The following is a 21,827-nucleotide window of genomic DNA, read 5'->3' as shown; positions in this document are numbered from 1 at the left end:
GCATTATAAGTCGCACTCTTGTGCAACTTTAAGATTCAATGACATAGAGTAATAATTTGAAACAAAGAGTAAAAAGCAAAACTATCTGTATCGGCAGATGTCATTCTGAGCAATCAAATAGCGGTATCGGCACCGAAATTTTGCATCGTTGCATCTTTAAGTTTAAATGAAAACACAGTTTTTCAATATTTTACTATGTTCTTACCTCAACTTAGACTTATTAATACATGCCTTCCTTTTTCAATGCATGCACTTAATCTTTGTACAACGAGTCGTGAATATGTTAGCATTTAGCATAGCCCCATTCATTCCTTACTGTGCATTCAGACCGGCGAGAGCGTCAAAGTGGCCGGAAGTCATTCATTTTCAATGAGAGCCGGCGGTGAGCTCCGGCGCGTCATGTACAGCGTGAGCGTCGAGGAGAGTTGAAATCAGCTCAACTTTATGGTAATGAGATATGACGCGGTTCGGCGGCAACCAATCGGAAGGCGGAAATGTTCACCGGCAACCAATCGGAAGGCGGAAACCTCCGCCTGAGAGGAGTTCAGAGAATGCATTCGAGCGTCAGAGCGTCCACTACAACTTTTCTTTAGTGTCGTTGTCAGGGCAGCCAGAGCTTTTATTTACGCTCTCGCCGGTGGCGGTCTGAATGCACAGTTAGGGTGCAAAGAGGGATGAACTTTTACATGAGTAATTACACGAGTAATGTAGTGTAGTAAAAGTATGGTGGCATAAAATAAAACATGGCAATGATGTTACAGCGCGCAAAGGTCGAAGTGCTGCAAACTACAGTAAGTGCTCTTCCGCCATACAATTTGGTTCTTATTTTTATCTGCTTAAAAAAAACATGTTTTATTTTGTGCCACCATACTTACTCGTGTAGCTATTCATATAACAGTCTTTATATAGAGAAAACATGAAAGTGTTTGGTGGCTTCTAAATTCATCCCTGTTTGGATCCTAAGGAATGAATGGGGCTAGGCTAAATGCTAACAAATTCAAGACACGCTGTACAAAGATTAAGTGCACGCATTGAAAAAAGATAGGTTTGTATTAATTTGTCTAAGTTGAGGTACATAGTAAAATATTGAAAAAGGTGGTGTTTTCCTTTAACACTAAATTTTTTTAACAAATTTCAAATTTGCTTAAATTTTTTTTTTAAAGAACTATTTCTTTAATTACTCTTATACAAATGATTACGAAAAGAACAAGGCAAGGCCCAAACATCAACGTACTATAAATGCAGAAGTATTTATCACTAATTATGGTGATCAATACGACACAAATTAATTTATTATGGGTTATACGATCCTAATGAAACCTGTAAAAGTGCACTACAACAGAGTTTTGTGTTGTGTTTGTAATAAGGAGAAAGGTGTATACTGCACCTCTGGGGTCTCCAGCAGTTGCTTCCAGCTCTCCTCCAGCTCCAGATTTGGCTCCTCTTCCCATGAGTCTCTGTGAAATGAAAGCTGTGGAGGCATCTTGGGCAATCCGAACATAGTGTAGGAGTAAAGCTTACTCTGCAACTGTTCCACACGATCACACTCCTGTGAAGAGGAAGGAAATAAAAATTTGTTTTTAGTTAATTACTAGTTAATTATTTTTATTTTAGTTTAGATAAAGTAACTAGAAACTTTTTATAGATATGTAATTCATATAATTTTTTTTCAGGATTTTACAAATGTTTTACTTTTTCAGGTGTGAAAATCAAAATGTAAAAATGTCACTGGTCCTTTGGATTCTCAACTATGCATAGCATTAATAATCAAAAATGATGTATTGTCTATGCGTACCTGAGTAAGTTATGTTTAATATTATATCCAATGTTATTATTCACATTATAAGTTAATACTAGTGTATTGTTTGCAGCACAGAGTAAATGTTAAGTAGGGCTGCACGATTCCAGGAAAAATGATGATCACGATTGTTTTGTTCAAACTTTTGATCACGATTAGAAATCACGATCATTCTCTAAGTGAAGAACTTCTATTCACTTCAGTATTTTTATTACACTTTTCACAGCCATGTATATAATATTAGGCTATATATATATATATGTTATATATTATAAAATATTTTATTGTTTTGTAATATTCACAGCTCCCATTCTCTTTTTAAAACATTTAAAATCATTCCGCAGAATTCTGCATAGATTTTGCAAAAGAAATCAGCAGAAATAGCAAAAATAACTCCTTATACTCCTTATCCACTCCGTATACTCTGACTCCACCCATATCAAGCAAACACATTGCTTGATTCTAGACCGTCTGCTTTGTGCTTGGTCTTTACTGATTAATCGCGACGATTGTCTTTAACTAATCATGGGGCGCACATATCGTTATCATGATAAAAATACGATTAATCGTGCAGCCCTAATGTTAAGCCACCTTTAGTCATAAGCTCCCTCAAGCAGGCATTGTTGTCCATACCGGACCAACGTCAGAGACCATTATGAAATTTTACAAGAGTCACATTGAGAGGAAGAAAGCCCAGCCTGAGATTTGACCCCAAGTTTACATCTCAGGGCCAAGGGGGAACGTGCAAACCAATCAAAATTATTACAGCCTGCATACAAAAAAGCCACCAAAGGTTCCTGCACGTGTGAGAGGTAAAACATATCCGTTTGCCACATCCTGAACATACTGACTTAAAGGAAAAGTCCACTTGTATATTTTCCTGTTTTTGGTTGCACGGTAACAATGTTAAGTGGGTCAAAATTTTGACAAATTTGTATCACTTCCAAGGTGTTAACAAAGTGTGAAACGCACAAAGCCAGCCAAAATAGATAAGGGTCTGTGTTTTCAAATAAAAATGCTTTGCACACACAACTCTTGGGTGTTTACAGACACTGACCTTCCCAAGAGACCCATTTCCTGAGTTGGAACCGAAAAGGCCGCTAATACGGCTAGCGGCACGGTTCCTCCAGCGATCTGTACCCGTTATGGAGCCTGGGAGGGAACCGCCCAGCTGGGACACAGAGTCTTGAGATGGTGCAGTGCTTGCATCACTCAGAAACTCTGGCATCTTCTTTAACCGACGTGCGTTACCCTGTAAAAAAAAAGAAATGAAGAGAAACACTGTTAGAAAAAATTGTTAAACATGTATAGTATCCTACTGTTAGGTACAGATATCAGATATGTATACATTTGGTACCATTATGTACCTCTGAGATACTAATATGTATTTGTTAGGTGCAAATAAGCCATCCTTGGTAACAATATGTACCCAAGGCGCTAATACTAATGAACTTTCTAGGTGTCAAGCTGTACTTTTTAAAGGGTACAGCCCCAGTGACAGCTGGGGTACATATTTTGGAAAATTTATTCTGACAGTGTAGCATTCGAAGAAAGGATTCATAAACCGATGTTATTTATTCAAGTTAAATATATAATGCTTCATTATTTTTTTACAACAAAGAAAGCTAAATCCACTCCTAAAGGTTAAAGGGGACATTTCACTAGGCTTTTTAAAATGTGAAATAAATCTTTGGTGTCCCCAGAGTACGTATGTGAAGTTCTAGCTCAAAATATCATATAGATAATTTGTTATAACATGTTAAAATTGCCACTTTTTAGGTGTGAGCATAAATGTGCTGTTTTAGGTGTGTCCTTTTAAATGTAAATGAGCTGATCTCTGCACTAAATGGCAGTGCCGTGGTTGGATAGTTCAGATTTAGGGACAGTATTATCCCCTTCTGACATCATAGGGGGAGCCAAATTTCAGTGACCTATTTTTTTTACATGCTTGCAGAGAATGGTTTACCAAAACTAAGTTACTGAGTTGATCTTTTTCACATTTTCTAGGTTGATAGAAGCACCGTGGACCCAATTATAGCACTTAAACATGGAAAAGTCAGATTTTAATGATATGTCCCCTTTAAAAATAAAGGTTAACTCTTTACTTATTCACAAAAAAAATTTTCACAGGCATTTGGTACGTGATGAGTGATCATACTGGATCCTAGATATCACAGTAGCACTGATCAAAGAGGAACCGCTTGTGTCACAAACAGTCGACATTTGTACTCTGTCAGAGTTTTAAAGACATCAGGCCAAGCTGTGGAATTTAAAGTGCCAGACGTGATTTGATGCTGACAGGTGAGGAAGAAACAAAAACCCTCAGGACATTTACATATAAACAAAGACAGGCTTTTTCACAAGACCATCCTTGTACGTTCCCTGACATCCTTCACCTGTGGATGGGGCGGCACATGTGCGATGATAAAAACTCTATTGACCTTAGAGAACACATAGTGCTGTCAACAGGTGAAAAGGTCACTCAGGTTTAGCCAAAAAGGTTAAAGCGCTAAAGGTTTGACTGACAAGAACGAGCGAACCCTGTGACCTGAGCCATCGATAGGAACCCTTTAGCAACAACAGGAAAAGAGGCAAGTCAAGTCTACGAAAACAGGGGAAAGGCTTTTCCCTGCTCACGACAATGGAGAGAAGTGAAGAATGCATGAGTACAGCGGGGAAAGCCACTCACTGTCCCACGGGGTTCATTACTTGGACATTGTGTTCTGATGAGGTCTTTCTTTTCAGTGGAAAACGCAATTACAATGGGTTAAAAACAAATTTGGCGTTTTTCTCCAAAAACACGTCTCGGACAATGTCTGGGACGATGGTGATGCTTCTGACCAGAAGGAATGTTAGTTGCTGCTGGTGACCAAAATTGGCCTCTTGAAGAAGACAAAAGCCATTTCATTTTCTTATATTTAACTGGTTAAACATTTCAAGATCAACTCAACATGTTCTTCCCTTTTCTCAAAGCCAAAAATTCCTTTAACGTTGTCAGAACAAAAAAACTCACTCCATGAGCAAAACAATCAATATATATTGGAGACCATCCTTCAAAACCATTCCTCATTGAAAAGCAACACTGACCAAGTCCACATTTTAAACAATATCATGTTGATTTATCTGAAAACAAATCATCAGTCAATGGTCTCCAACTTGCAGCATACACAAAACAGAGAAAATCATCCTTCAAGGGTGACAAGATGATCAGGTCAGTGCTCATCCGGAGAACCTGTTTGACAAATGTTTTGCTCTCCGAGGACACGTATGCCATACACTTAAAAAAGCACATTTGGCTCAACAACAAAAAAATCTTACATTTTTACAGGATCCACAGAAAACTAAAATGACAAAAGTCTCTGTGACAGCAATAAGAGCAGATGGTAAGCAAATGGGTACATTTCCATTTATCTTATGTGCCTACTATAGTTTTAGAAATGATCTCAACAATGTCTCAGACCTGCCAAAGTACCTTAGTTCTTTAAATAAATTATAGTATAAGCACAAGCTTTTTACCCAAATTATCTGAGCTTTGCTATGTATATAGTACATTTATAGCTTTATACTTCTATCTATTGTGTGTCATCAATGATCTACTTTGTGTCTTCATTTCACAAGAGCAATTTTTGCACAAACATCCGAGACAATGTTGAGACGTAGGACATAACATAAATAAGACATAAGTCATTCGAGCTATTAGGAACCCAAGTAATAACATTCTCCAATGCAAAGTATGCATGCTATTACTATCAAATACAAATGTGAGGGTTTGCTAATAAACACACTGCATAAATTACAGCCAACATTTCCTCCCACCAATTCCAAGCCATATGCCCTTATTTGATTAGAAATGTTTATATGAGCCATGCAAACAAAGGTCCAGGTAACCAAAGGGTCAAACAGAGAAGACAAGCAATAATAAGCTCACCGTAGATGTGAGAGGCATTTCCAAAGCAGTACACAACATTGCACGGCATCAAAAGAAAGCCAGGCCCATGCTGCTTCCAAAATGAACCTCCCGCAACCTGCTTTCCTCCTGGACTCTCTGAGACCTTACAAATGCTACATTGATGTTGCACACCCTTAAAGGAGCACAAATAGACCGGTGCCTTCAAATCCACTTCCACGGCCTCGTCGGCTTGTGTCTATATGTGCGTGAACCTGAAGGAGATTGAACAGTAGCCCGCTGCATTGCTGAGGAGGGCTGGCTGGGCGTCATAGTAACTGCAGAATCCTGCCCTCCTATTGTGTGAACAGGAAGAGAGGGGAAAGGAGCAGCGGCTGGAAGGAGGGGGGAGGAGCTACATTTGCTACCTCAAGCAACTGATCTTAGAGCAGCTTTTAGTGGCTCAGAAATGATAAGAGCTGACTGCAGAACAGTGCTTAATGCATCTGTTTTTAAGCGTATTATCTATTTGGAAGATGCTTTTATCCATGACTTACAGTGCGTTGAGTCTATAATTGTTTAGTATGTGTTAATGTGTTTAGTATATGAGCTATTTAATGCTCTACCATTGGAGCTACAGGAACTCTTATCCTTTACCAACTGAACTTGAAAACCACTGATCATTATGCATTTTGCTGGGTTGAATATTTAAAGGATTAGTCCATTTTCTTAAAAGAAAAACCAGATAATTTACTCACCACCATGTCATCCAAAATGTTGATGTCTTTCTTTGTTCAGTCGAAAAGGAATTATGTTTTTTGAGGAAAACATTCCAGGATTTTTCTCATTTTAATGGACATTAATTGACCCCAATACTTAACAGTTTTAATGCAGTTTAAAATTGCAGTTTCAACGTAGTTTCAAAGGACTCTAAATGATCTCAAACGAGGCATAAGGGTCTTATCTAGCAAAAGAAGGAAAGAGGACCGTTGTTGTATGTCGAATGATACTAATTAATGTCTTTGTGTCAGTTTATTGTTATAATAGTCCGCAAATGTGCGTTTCATATATGTAACATGTGACCTTTCCACGTCATTACGCAATTGCGTGAGGTCGTGCTGGCTCGTCACACAGCCAGAGGAAGACGAGAAGTTGTGGTTTAAAAGTGCATAATTTTATTTTTCTTGTCAAAAATGACAATCTTTTCCCTAGATAAGACCCTTATGCCTCATTTGGGGTCGTTTAGAGTCCTTTGAAGCTTCGTTGAAACTGCAATTTTAAACTGCATTAAAACTGTTTAGTGTTGGGATCCATTAAAGTCCATTTAAATGAGAAAATCCTGGAATGTTTTCCTCAAAAAACATAATTTCTTCTCAACTGAACAAAGAAAGACATCAACAGTTTGGATGACATGGTGGCAAGTTATCTGGATTTTTTTTTAAGAAAATTGACTTCTTTAATAAATGGAGGCTATAAAAATTTGACATTAAATGATTTAATACATAAGAGTAGAATTATAGTGCTTTTTCAGTGCATGGTACACCTCGGCTCAGCTTGCTTTACTTTGGCTCAATTTGCTTTTCTTTCTTGCTTTCTTTCTTTTCTTTCTTTTCTTTTAAACACCCTGTCAGCTTCTAAGGCTATATATTTATGGTGAGAATAAAGTATTATTATATAAAGTAGATGTTTAAAATTCACTTAATCTAAGAATCGTAGAACAATTTTTGAATTAACTTGCGATTTGCTTTTTCACTGCAGTTTAGTACCGCTTCAAAGTTGGTGGGATTATAGACTAATCATTATAATTGTTTATTATAAATACATAACGTACAAGACTTTGTGACGAACGCGGAAAGCATCCCAAATAGCGAAAACAACTCACTTTTCACAGATTTCCTGACTGGATGTTTTGTTTTGATTTCTGTGCTTCTGTGCTCACACTACGTCTCGTACGCGACATCTTACATCATACGCTGGAAATGCACCCTCTCATGAACGCATGTCGCCCGGTACATGAAGCTAGTCATTTTGTAAAGTTTTAAATATTGATATTTAAAAAAAAAGCATATAAATCGAGGATGCCTTGAGTAAATCATGGGGTAATTTTCATTTTGGGGTGACTTATCCCTTTAATGGAATAGTACAAGATGTGCTAGTTTATAATAGAGAAAAAAGAAGAAGAATGGTTTCTTGAGAGTGAAATCACAGAAAATAAGCAAACTTAAATTACACGTCACACCCTAATGTCACATGTTTTAACAGGATCTTTAGAGGATGTGTATGTATGAATGTACGCACCAATTCCAGAAAGTTAGAAACAATGATACCCAAACACAGATGGATAATGCCAGCTATTGAAAACAGTTAATAAGATCCCAGTAAAGATGGGAACTCCAATACTGTTTTAAAGGCATAGTTCACCCTCCCCCCCAAAAATTCCTCATGTTATTCTAAATCTGTATGAATGTCTTATTTCTGATGAACACAAAATAATATATTGTATAAGCTATAGGCTGATTAATATAATTGATATTGATTTAATTTACTGATATAATTGATTGATATAACATAATAATTAATATAAGCTGATTGATAAATAAGATATAAGCTGATTGTAACCATTTACTTCCATAGTAGGAAAAACAAATGCAATGGAATTCAATGGGTACCGTCAACTGTGTGCTTATAATCATTTATCAAAATATCTTCATTGTTTATCACAATACTTCCATGTTATTTGTTTTGCTATGATGGAAGTCAATGGTTACAATCAGCTTACCATCACAAATATTATGGAAGTATTGAGATAAACAATGAAGAAGATATTTTGATAAATGGTGGTAAGCACACAGTAGATGTTACCCAATGAATTCCATCGCATTTGTTTTTCCTACTATGGAAGTCAAAGGTTACAATCAGCTGTGTGTTTAGCACCATTTATCAATTATCATCTTTTGTGCTCATCAGAAAAAAGAAATTCATACAGTTTTACAACAACATGAGGATGAGAAAATAATTTTTGGGTGAACTATCCCTTTAAAAGTATTTCAGGGTGAGACCGTCAAGAAACTGAGTAATAAAATGCAGTACATATCTGCTAATTTAATATATTAGAAGATAAAGATATATTTGTGTTATTCTCTATGTTTTGATAAGTTTACTATTATTCTAAAATACAGACCAAATATAAATAATGCATATCTAAGTGACCCTAAACTTCTGAACGTTACTGAAATAAGAAAACACTCTGAACACCAACCTTTCAGGTGTTTCTGCAGATAGTAACACATTAACTCTGACATAAATAAAGCTCCTCTAATCATATGATAATAAATGTATAAGAGATAACAGAGAGCTCATTTAAGTTTCAGTTTCCAAAGAAAAAGGTAATAAAGCAATTAATATACAATTAAAAACTACCATAACATATAAACAAATATAATATCTATAAATAATCATATTTTCTAAAAAATAATGCAAACAATAAAGATAAGAGAAAATGGAGGTAAAGAAATAAGTGTAAGTTTTGCTAAATCATTTCAAAGAATAATCAATATTTCATAATGATATTCCAATGCATACAAAATAAACACCAACTAAGAACTTTTACTTTATATTTTCCATTTTACACCTGGATAATTCAGCAATACCTTGATCCCTGGTTGTGTGATATATTCCAGTGTACACAATGGACTGTTAGGAGGGGTTGGTGTACCCACAGGCACAAGGCTTGGAGGCGGCATATTCTCTGCTTCAAAGTGCTGCACGCGGGCAGCCACCAGCCCCGTGGCATGATGCCTGGGGGCATGAAACCGGGAAATCTCATTCAGAGGACCATAGTGAATCAGCATTCCAGCAGGAACCTCTGGCAAAGTTGACATGCTGGGCACGTTCCACGTCTTCTGACGGAAATTCAGCATTTCCGCACTCGCACAGGTCAGTCTACCATGCAAGAGTTGTAGGACCTTAATGGTCCAAATGGATTAGCTCCAGAACGTTGAAGATCAAACAAATCAGCGGACCCTCTCAAAAAAAAAAATGCTCAGGTAAAAAGCCACAGTTGGGAGTTTTAATATTAGAAACTTAAAAGTTTTTTTTTAGATTACTAGTAAAGCAACAGAGGTGTTAAGATACCATACAAATGATGTAGTCCTCTTCACTTTTCTGTTATTTTAAGTTACCAGGCTACATGGTTGAAGAAATGTCTCTCGAAAAACCATTACGACTATGAATGAACAACAAATGTATTCCTTCAAATCCGCTTTGAATCCCTCAAAATGACGCAAAATTCTCTCATGCGTCGGTCCTCGGTTGTCTGATAGTCTTCTGCTCATATTGTGCCCTTTGACCTCAGTGCCAGGGTTGATGGGAGGTGGAGCGGTAAACTTGTTCTGCCCAACTTTATGCTTCCTTTCATTGAGATGACACACAACAACGCCTATCTCGATGGCCATAACCAACAGTAAGGCACATCTTATCTCCTATTGCTTGAATAGCACCTTTATGACTAGTTATGTAAGCCTGACTGGTTATGGATCAGCACACATCTGCACACCTGCTTACACAGTACAGTAAAAGCACAATTACAGTTAAACTTCATTATACTGTACTGTGTCATCCAAGTTACACATCACATCATTCGTAGATGAATGATGATTACCAAAATAGCAATGGCGTGTGTACAAATTTTGGTTGAATACAAGAAGCAAAGTATTTTTTTATTGGGGTTACTTAAAAGAGGTTCCATTTGATGCATTTTAAAAGTCTTTAATAACAAAGACGGATATTCGGTGGAATTTGTCAGAAAGATCAGAGAGATTTTTGCACAACTTCCTGGGTGAAACTAGTTAACCTTGTTCACCGCTGAACTGCTGATAAAGCAGACAACACTTTCATGTTTTCGTGAAATAATATCTTATGACAGCTTTGAACTTTGCTCCTGTTTGATATGCCAATTCACACAAACTGGAGGTAACAAACCCGATCACACTGTATTTTATTACAATGTAGGCCTAGAAACCAAAAATACCCTGTTAACCCAGATTGTGTTTACTTAACATTAAACTTTAAGTGATGCTTTCATTATTGTTTTTGGACATATACTTAAAGAATAATAGTTTATTTAACTTTTAAGCATAGAAAATTCATCAAACTAAAACATTCAAGTGAAATGAACTTAAAATTACCAGTAGATGTTAGGGAACACCCATAATCCTTTGTGCCTGAATTTTTAGATAATTAATGCTTACTAATAAGAATATCAACTACCTAAATATAGGTTAATATAATGTCATTAGGGTTTAAGCTCTTATATTATTAAATGTTGTTTTGTTATAAATTATAATTTTGTGAAATCCCCGTTAAGGCGATTAACTAACATTTTTTAAAAAAAAATTTGCATTTCTCCACATTACTGACAATGTATGTAAAAAATGCACTTGTGTGTGTATTTCTGTGGAGAATCAAGTTTTTTTATCAATAACTGACTTATATACTCTAAAACTCCAAGATGGCGTTTTTACAGCAAGCTAGTCATTACAGTTTATTAAAGGAAAACACTACCGTTTTTCAATATTTTCCTATGTTCTTACCTCAACTTAGACAAATTAATACATATCTATATTTTTTCAATGCGTACACTTAATCATTGTACAGCACGTCATGAATGTGTTAGCATTTAGCCTAGCCCCATTCATTCCTTAGGATCCAAACAGGGATGAATTTAGAAACCACCAAAACACTTCCATGTTTTCCCTATTTAAAGACTGTTGCATGAGTAGTTACAAGAGTAAGTATGGAGGCACAAAATTGTTTTTGTTTGGAGCCATAGGAATGAATGGGGCTAGACTAAATGCTAACACATTCACGAAGCGCTGTAAAAAGATTAAAAGTGCACGCATTGAAAAAAGATGTATTAATTCATTTAAGCTGAGGTACGAACATAGTAAAATATTGAAAAACGATGGTGTTCTCCTTTAAGTTTAAAATATGGATCCTTGTCATCTTACAATAATGCATCGATTACCCGCAAAAGACCTTTATTAACCCCTTGGAGCCGTGTGGATTACTTCTGTGAAGGATGAATGCACTTTTTTGGGCTTCAAAGTCAGCTTTTGTTCCCTAAATCCCCGTTTTCTCCCATTAGAAGCTTGAAAAGGCGAGGACATTTACTAAAATAACTTCAAATGTGTTAGTCTGAAAGATGATGTACATATGTATTTCATATTGCTTGAGGTTGAGTAAATCATGGGGTAATTTTGATATTTTGCTCGGGTATCGCTTTAAGATAAATGTACTCGTGTTTTAGTTCACATTACTTTTTTAGGGCAACAACTTTTTAAAGTAAATTCAACTTTTACAGTTTACAGTGCATTCTGCAAGTCAATATGCTACAGAACAAGAATAAATGTTTACTTTACAGGAAGGTTTCTTTGTAGTTTGAAGTTGGCACACTCAAGCTGGCACATGCTGCTTTAGTAAAAGTCGAATCATTTGGCGGCGCTATCAGGATTTCCGAGACACATTCCTGTATTCAAGCAGACTCAAACCCTGAACGTGTCTCTGATATGATACCCAAATCTCCTTTAAAGGAAAAAAGGCAATCTGCTTAAAAACCCTAGTGGTCTTTTTAGGTGAAGCATAATATCTGCACTACTGGTGGCATTAAATGGATTGCAATCTGTTTGGTTGGTTTTGGTGTGGGATAGAAAGAGTGTTTAAAATTTGTTTGGTTCCTTAAGCCAAGAGTATAGTCTTTTTTGTACGTGTATGCAAATGTACGTTCACGGTCAAACACACAACCTTACAAGATGTAGTTTATTTGAATCGTGCGTGTTTACAGACGTTTGACACATGCACATTGCGACAAAATGTGACATCCTGTACGCGCATGCACGACAAAGTATACAGGGTTACAAAATCCCGACGGTACTATAGTGCTAGCTTTAGTGATGCAAAAATTACAGGTGTTTGTTGCAGAAAAGAAATGTGTTCCTAAACTTTGATTCTGGAAAATCTGTCAGAATGAATGACTCAGTCATGATCTATGCCATAGGTCAAAAAAACAATGACTGTGGAAAAAGCCTTTATTGCATTTTCATATGGGAGACACTCCTGCACTAACAGTGGAATCGCCCTGTTTAAAAAAGAAGTATAAAACGCCTACAAGGATGGTAAAATAGATCGAGGAAAGGTAACCAGACACAAAGATCTACATGAAAAAATAGGAAAAAAAAACATACCAAGCCAACTAGCAGATCTGCAGCCTCCCTGCGTCCAAGAGAGCCATGCTCGGTTCGCTCAGTAGAGGAACTCTGCGTGTTTGAAGACCTCATGATGGGCAAACTGAGGGACCGAGGGTCCTTAACACACCTCTCCACCTTCAGCTCCTCTCCTGGACGAGCTACACATAAATACAATAATGTTAAATGTGTAAATGTGTAGAAGGACTTCAGATCTGTTTCTCATAATACTGTATGGCTTTAAATCTTTGTGCATGATATCTGAATTAAATACTTTCTCTGTACCCGAATTTAACACTGTATACAGTTTAACAAATGCATTGGAGCACCAACCAAAGTAAGGTTTGCACCACAGCTACCCTAAACTATTGCGGATTACCAAAATCATTTTTAGGTTTCTGTAATGGCTAATGTAAATCCACCAGTAAGCTCTTTAGTCACAGTAGTATTTCTAATGTTAAAATATAATAATTGTCCACACATTTTCAAATGTACTGTTTTACAAGACAGAAGATATGCCCAAATACAGTCATTTACTTGAAGACCTTAATGGAAAAATAAGTTTTAATGGTTGAATGGTACGCTTGATTTATTTCTGACTTCCGAGAGAAGTTCAAATGATGTCCCGGCCAAAATTTGGGTATAAAAACATTCCTCATTCCTGTTCAAAATGGTGAAACATTGAGAACTTTCTGGAAAGGAAAGAGACTTCCCTTAATAATTCTGAATGGTCTTATTATAATATTATGCACTGTATGTATTTATTATACAATATATATTGCATTGTGTGTTGTGTTGCAAACTAAAATGTTTAATACAAGCATTTATTTACCTCGTACTCTGAGGTAGTGCCCACCAAAGCGGTAGGCTTCAAATCCCAATGAAAGCGGGGTGTTTGACTGATCTAAAAACAGGTCGACCCGTGACAGCTCAATGCCTTTTCTCTCAAACACTGCTCCCAGGACCTCTCTGAAACGCAAAACGACTTAAAGGTTATGACCGTGGACATTTTTATAGGATGGTTGTTAAAGGTTTAGACGTGCATTATTGGTTAGTATACTGGTGAATGTGTTTCCAAGCACAGTCAATTTGTTTATTGCACCACCTTCAAAAATGAAATCACCTTAAGGTTTTCTTCTTCACTGCTGGAACAATCTCCATGCTAACGTCAATATCGAGGTCAAACTTTAAAGTAAAGCACTCCTTGCTGGGGTCCTACAGGAGACGGTAATAGACGGTTTATAAGGCAACAAAGTTTCAGCTAGTATTTCAAGCCAAATCCATGACTCTACATGATTGGTGATAACTAATGCAGACTATGATTAATCCATCAGAAAGAGATATGGGTCAAAAGCAATGACTCAGAATCAAGTCTTGCCTGCAAAAACAAAACATTCATTGTTCTTGTGGTACACAAACTTAATAAAAATCAGAATGTGAGTTTTTATTTACATCTGTGTGTCTGCGTCTGGTCTTCTTTTTAACCAGTTTCATCCCTCCAGTCCTGCGATCCCTGAGAAAAACCAAGAAAAAAATTGCTTTAACCACACGGTCTAAACACAATTGAAATTAGTTATTTCCATGAATTCAATGTAAATCACTACATCTCTCCCTTGGATGTCAAGTCTTTTAGAAAATAATGGCTTAAATTTCAGTCTGTTCCTTACAAAAAGCTATCGTAAGCTTTAGAATTGTTGTTTATAAGAAAAAAATTATTCCATCAAAAAGATGCCTATAAGTTTAGTATATAGAGTAGAGCAGAGTAAATTGTGTAAACGAACCCATAATGAGCAAATGTCACATCATGTAATCTAAACCTACTCAATATTATACCAGTTTATCAAGACAGAGCTTGATCAGATTTACAATGCATATCCTCAAGCAATTTGATCGTCAAAAACAGATAGTCAAATCCCAGATGTTCTCCAACCAATGACGCCACTGGAAAGTACGCAGACTTCCTCTTTCATTATATCGCACATTAGCAAAGCCCAAACGTGCCCATAACAAATGGAAATATGGAAGGATAAAAGTGTAAAAGAACCGACCCTAGGTCAGAGCACCCCTCCTCTCCGTCCTCCATGTCAGAAGGGGGGCCGGTGCGAGGCGGACAGGAACGAGTGGACACGTTCCGGGCCAGAATGGAACCTGTGGGGGACAGGAAGTGATGTAAGACTAACATCCTGCCAGAAGGTGGTAATAATAATATCAGGGTCATTTAAGTCAAACTGTGACTTGTCTCTCATACTCATGAAACAAAAAGTCCAAAAGTCTCTTAAACTTAAAAGACAAAAAGTTTGATTTGAATGACCAAAGTGTCATCCAGGTTTGAAAGAGGACATTTATTTAAAGGGGACAGAGAATAAATTTTTTTTTACCTTGTCTTTGTTGAATAATGGTAGTCTACCCGCATTCACAAACACACAAAAAGTGCTAGACATGCTAAACATCTCAGTCTCATAAAAATTCCTCTTTTAAAAATGTCAGCCAAATGTCAGCCAATCAGTAATGAGATTGCAAGTTAAGCCAGTAGGGGGAGCCAAATAGGTGCAAAACCACTTGTTTAAAATCCCCCACCCTAATAGAGCTATCTGAGAGAGGTTTTTAGGAAGATTCTAAGGCATTACAGACCCAAACAAAAAAATTTTGTCTACATGTCACATCACAGAACAAGGATAAATACTCCGTTCAATCATTCTATGTCACCTTTAATAGTTGCATTAATATTAATATGCAAGTTAGAATATTAACATAAGTTATCCGTATGGTGCACCTTTGACTTCTTGAAATCGAAATAACTTTTTTTTAAACACTGGCTGGATTGGTAAACACCTCTAATAAGGAAACTATCAGATCATGATTCAAAACCTAAAGAGCATCTGTAGACATTTTAAAACTTTTTGTTTGGCCTTAAATCGACTATTGTTATACCATCTGTGTTTTATTGACTACGGTTGCATATAATAAATATACTTGTATTGTGTTTTACAGCACTTTTAGGACCTACTTTTAAAGCGCTACATAAACATCCCTTTTTATTATTATTATACTGAATTGCGTTTCTGATCTTACTGGCTCACATCAATTCTTATTTCCATTATAACCAAACCTACACATTTTGGAAAAATACAATTGTTCACAGTGCTTGCTGTTGATTTGTCTTTACTTTTTAACATCAGCCAAAGTCAAGTGGTGTAACTTAAAAACAAGCCAACAATCATGAAATGCAAAACTCCAACATTCTTAAAAATTAGGAAAAACAGATGCACAAAATATATTTTTATTAGGTTCTATCTATCTATCAAAATTAGGATTAAGAAAATATTTTCTCTTTAAAAATAAATCTAGGGAACAAAAAAGTTTAAGAATTTCCCAAATGCTTCTGCATTACACAGGTAGTTCTTGAAATAAAGATTTGTTTGACAAGTCAAAAGCATGACTGATCATTATTAATAAAGTCTTTACCTTGTGGCTGCAGGTCAAATCGTGGATGCCTGTCAAAGTGCATGCCCTCACAGGCGACCGGATGGCAGCTTGAGTCACATGACTCACAGAGGTGGAGTGGACTGCCGTCTCTAAGATCCTGACACAAAGGGTGGTGACAAACCTGAAGCAGAAATCATTAAAAGAATTAAGTAAAAATGCAAACACACAGCTGTGGAAAATTCCAAAAGTTTGCAACAAACAAAACACAACGCTATTTTACCAAAAAGAAACATTGTGAGACAAGCTCTGCGGCAACAGCAACGGGAAACAAAAAAGTGTGGAAAGATAGAAAAAGAAAGAGGGATTAAGACCTCCTACTTCTGAACTTCCTTCTATTGTTCTCTTGATGTGCTTTATAACCGATGAAGCCAAAACTCAGAGAGAGCAACAAGTGAATCACAGAGTCTCTATGAAAGATGATTTTTGGCTTCCTCTCAAACAGTTTTAGTTTATTTTACGGAGACTTTTAACTTACAGGAAGGGTTCAAATGTCAACAGTTAAAATCTGGGATTTAAAGCCCAATTTAAACTAGGAAATTAACAGTTTAATTGGAGAATATATATTGAAGTCTCTGTAAAGTAAATCTTGAAAATTGTTTCTAAACGCATTATGGGGCGTTTTCCCGGACAGGAATTGGTCATCAGTGCCCTTTGTTTTGCCTAAAAATGCACACAAGTAATGATTTTAAAGCCTAGTCCTGGTTTAAGATAATCCCTGTTCGTAAACCGCCCCTATAAATGTTAGAAATTTATTGCTGAAACACACCAGAAAGGCTGTTAACCAGGTGCCTCCAACCTATTTGTGAGCAAGGGCTACCACAATGGAATGTACTCTGGAGGGCTACTTTTTTGATATAGTCTATTAAAAACTTTTTAGTTTTACTTGATTTTATAGTATTTTACATGTTGAATCATTGAATGCAATGTAAACATACATAGAAGAAGTCAAGCTAATATAAAATACGAATAAATGTTAAAATTGAGGCTTTTAGTAGAACGTGTTTGGCGGGCAACTCACAGATGCAACCAGCAACCAGGTGCCCGCCAGCACTATGTTGGAGACCACTGCTGTAAACTGTGTAGTACTGAATTGCAGAGTAAGATCGTTTAATAGTTTTTCAGTGTTCAGGATTATTTGGGCCAGGTTAAAACGGTGGCTCAATGACGCACTTGAGCCACCGCGCATGGCCACGCCCCTAACACAATGGCAAGCATCCATTCAGTTTGTAGCTGTATTTAATAGAGACGGCAGCTTTACCCCAAGTGGGCGTGGTTTCAGTGCCAACAGCAGACATGTCCTCACTGCCTGAGAGCATAAAATGAAGTCTATTTTTCAAAGATTTTGATAACTTTTTAATACTGGGAAAAGATTATATATATTTTAGTGCTGGGAAAAGATTAATCGTGATTAATCGCATACAAAATAAAAGTGATTTTTTTTTTGCATAATATATGAGTGTGTGCTGTGTGTAATTATTATGTATATATAAATAAATACATACATTCACACACACACATTCATATATGTATTTAAGAAATATTTACATGTTTATATATATATATATATATATATATATATATATATATATATATATATATATATATATATATATATATTTATTTTAGTGGCTGGGAAAAGCACTAAAGCGCACAAAAGCGTGATTAATCGCATACAAAATAAAAGTGATTTGTAACATAATACACAAGTGTGATCTGTGTGTCATTATTATGTATATATAAACACACACATTCATGTATGTATTTAAGAACATTTAAATGTGTATATATATTTATTAATATTTTATATATTCTATCGTATATATATATATATATATATATATATATATATATTCTATCGTATATATATATATATATATATATATATATATATATATATATATATATATATATATATATATATATATATATATATATATATATATATATATATATATATATATATATATATATATATATGTTAACATTACAGAAAAATGTGTTATTAAACACCCAACCAACTTTGAATGCCTGAAAAAACTGCAAGTAGATAAAAGTAGTGCTGCACTCAGTGCGCTGTACAAAATTTGCTGTAATTATGCAGCTGGTTGCCAGTAACTTACTGTAGAAGATAAAGACTTCTATATATATATATATATATATATGAAGAGTTTGGTTCCAAAACGCAATAAATCCATTTTGACAAATTTCGGTAAAAACGTGTTTTCTATACCAAGAAAGTGACAAGATGAAAACCACTATTTTCTGTTACAAACTTTCACATAGCATCTTTAGGTTATAAAAACATAAGAAATTCAAATCCATAACTTGATTTTCAAAGATTTATTATAAAAACTAATTATTTTTTCCACAAAATGCAATAAATCAATGACAGTTTTTTATTTCAAAATGCTATAAATCTATTAAATCAATGTATAAATGTGCATTCATCTTTACCATTTTATATTTATTTAGTTGACTAGTGGTATACAATGATTAAAAAATAAACATTAATGGCATTAACCAAAACACTTACTTTGTTATATTAAGAACACATTGCTGCGGTTATATTTGACGTCGTCTCTTTACATTTTCACAGCGATCAGCTGTAAAATGTTTTGGTCCCGCTCAATTTTCGTTGACTTTGAGTAAAATAATGTAAAGTTTTCATAAGATCCTCTGGGGTCAATGTTTTAGCATGAGAAGCTTGATGCTGTCTGGAGAACAAGCAGCCGAGTGCCTCTCGCGGAATTTATTAGATGTTGATGGCTTACGTTTCTTTCCCGTCACAGAAAACCATCACAGGTTTAGCAATGCTATTAAAGTATTATTTTGTTTTGTTTGTTGATCACGAAGTACAAAGTAGATGAGGAAAATTAGGATTCCGTGTACTCAGCGCGCCGCCATGTTTGTTTACATTGCGCGTATTCACAAAGCATTTTATCTTACCACTAAGAGTACTCTTAAATCGCACTAAAAGATTTTAGCTAGGAGTTTTCTCTTAAAAGTTATTCACAACGCCTTTCAGACCTACTTTTAGTAAGGAAAAATGATAACTCCTAAACTAAGAGTGAGTCTTCGTTGCTACGGATGACGTCAATTCTCATGCACGAGCTGCCTCGCAATGACCACGGTGATTGGTTGTTAGATGACAGGGCTGTGATGTGTAACATAACACAGACGCATCAAATCATGGAATTACAACACCGAAATATGTCTGTGTCCTACACAAAATAATAATAGTAATGCCATCGAAATGCATATATTAAAGAAAAGTCGTGAATGAAATTAAATTAAATCAAATCAAGGTAGCCTAATACTCAAATGAAAACCGCCAATTGCCTAATAATAAAAAACAACATTACATTAACACTTGCTTGATTAATTGACATCCTATTAGCCTAAATAGACTACTTAAAGCAAGTAAATGTTGCCCATATTGAAGAATCCCAATGTAATAAATAAATGACGGTGGATTATGAACTCGCCAAAACGGAAAAGAAAGCCCAACTGGATGCAGGATCAGTTACTGCTGCTGTCCCAGTTGGTGCTGGAAAAAAGAAACGTAATAAAAGGGAAATTCGGCACTGAGATATCAAGCAAAACTAAGCATGAGACATGCAAGAAAATGATGCGCGGGTCAATGTACAAAACAACCGGCACCCGACCAACGTTTTCAACTAACCCGCCCGTAAGTCGGACCGCAAAAAATCCGCGGGTGACCTCAGTCATTCGCTCATTGCGGATCAACCCGCGCATTACTGATGGGAAAGGATTTGTTGCAGATCAATGCAGCATTCCCGCTTGTGTCGCGGACCCCGGACGACTGCGAGAGGCGGTGGTATGCATTGCATTACAATCGCAGTAGAGGGTTGAGATTGCAGCCTTTAAACAGACTAGCATGGCAACAGGTATGCCTATAATATTAAATATTTAATTTCATTATTGTTTCATGTAATTCTAAAAAACTTCCTGCTTGTCATGAATGTAATGAATTATGAAACAAATGTTATAAACAATATGCTTACATTAAAGTGTGCTTTTAAGTGTTATGTGCAATGCTTTTGAGTTGGTGAAACTGTCCATGTGAAGGAGGATCAGCACCTAAGGCATTTTAAGATCCTTTGTGAATAGGTCTTAGTGAGTTAGGAGTCCTCTCGACTTCTTTTAAGCTGTCCCAGACTTAGGTGCTACTTTTAGGCTAAAATGCTTCGTGAATTACTTTTAGTAAAAAAAATTAGGAGTCCTAAAGTTAGGAGTGACACGCCCATTATTTTTAGGAGTTGCTCCTAAATTCGCCAGTTAGGAGCTACTTTTAGCCTTAAAATTCTTTGTGAATACGGCCCCTGATATAATACTGATTTTGGCAGTAACTCATTTTTTTCAAAAATGGCGTTTATTGCGTTTAGGAACCAAACTCTTCATATATATATATATATATATGCTTACATTTATGTTATTTACTGGCAACAGTTTGCTCAAAGTTAATTGAACATGAAACATTTTCAGTCTTTATCTTCTACAGTAAGTTACTGGCAACCAGCTGCATAATTACAGCAAATTTTGTACAGTGCACTGAGTGCAGCACTACTTTTATCTACTTGCAGTTTTTTCAGGCATTCAAAGTTGGTTGGGTGTTTAATAACACATTTTTCTGTAATGTTAACATTTTCTGACTTTAACAAAAAAGCATGATGAAGTGACAAATAAAAAAAAAAACTTGCACTATTTCTACGTCTCTAATCAAATGCAAATCTGATGTACAACATTTCACACTTTTTGCTTCCTCTGAAACACACAAAGTATACTTTGTAATATATTTTTTTCATAATGAATCATCAGGTTTAGCATGAACTTGCCAGCTCCAGATCAGGCCCCATTCAAATGGAGTGAGTAACAAAGGTTAAAATAAAATTTAATGGTGCACAAACATATTCAGCACGCAGAGGCTTGATTTAGCCCTCAATCTCAACCCAGCACGGAGTTCACATGAAATCCACTCAACTATCACAAGCCAACCCTTCTCAAAGTGCCAAAACAAATGCATCTCCTGGATGCTACACAGCGACGGGCTGACTGAAAACTTTCAGGGAGAAAAGCTCAAGAAGTCAGTAAGCAGCAGAGATGGTATGTCTCAGCAAACAAATTGAGAACAGGAAAACTGGCACAGTCTAGAGATTATATAATCATAAAAACCAAACATTGAAAAACGATCATAATGACTGAAAACGTGAAGATATGCAATCATGATCGATTACATAATATTACCTTATATAGCTTCCAGCTTTCAAAAAAAGAGCAAAGCCAGACTGCTACCTGGAATATTTTCTTACTCGATCTACTTAATTGAAAATTTAAATGCATGCGTTGAAGTAAGTATAAATTCATTTCAAAGGCAGAAGCACTCTGAGAGCTAAGA

At 35.9% G+C, this 21,827-nt stretch overlaps 1 protein-coding gene across 3 annotated transcripts in view; it reads right to left on the bottom strand.

Annotated features, from left to right (window-relative positions):
* plekhg5a (pleckstrin homology domain containing, family G (with RhoGef domain) member 5a) overlaps nt 1-21,827 on the bottom strand; it is a 57,496-nt gene that overhangs the window by 9,027 nt on the left and 26,642 nt on the right. For all 3 annotated transcript variants that reach the window (XM_065241308.2, XM_065241307.2, XM_065241309.1), the window contains 8 exons: nt 16,391-16,532; nt 14,974-15,073; nt 14,378-14,438; nt 14,049-14,140; nt 13,758-13,894; nt 12,926-13,086; nt 2,856-3,050; nt 1,388-1,549 (listed from right to left, as the gene is read on the bottom strand). In XM_065241308.2, the coding sequence (XP_065097380.1) occupies nt 1,388-1,549; nt 2,856-3,050; nt 12,926-13,086; nt 13,758-13,894; nt 14,049-14,140; nt 14,378-14,438; nt 14,974-15,073; nt 16,391-16,532 (1,050 nt within the window). The remainder of the gene's footprint in view (nt 1-1,387; nt 1,550-2,855; nt 3,051-12,925; nt 13,087-13,757; nt 13,895-14,048; nt 14,141-14,377; nt 14,439-14,973; nt 15,074-16,390; nt 16,533-21,827) is intronic.

The sequence above is a fragment of the Paramisgurnus dabryanus genome, chromosome 14, assembly GCF_030506205.2.
Source record: "Paramisgurnus dabryanus chromosome 14, PD_genome_1.1, whole genome shotgun sequence".
NCBI classification, from domain to species: Eukaryota; Metazoa; Chordata; class Actinopteri; order Cypriniformes; family Cobitidae; genus Paramisgurnus; species Paramisgurnus dabryanus.
The sequence above is the reverse complement of the archived record's forward strand: the minus strand, read 5'-3'. Positions and strand labels throughout refer to the sequence as shown.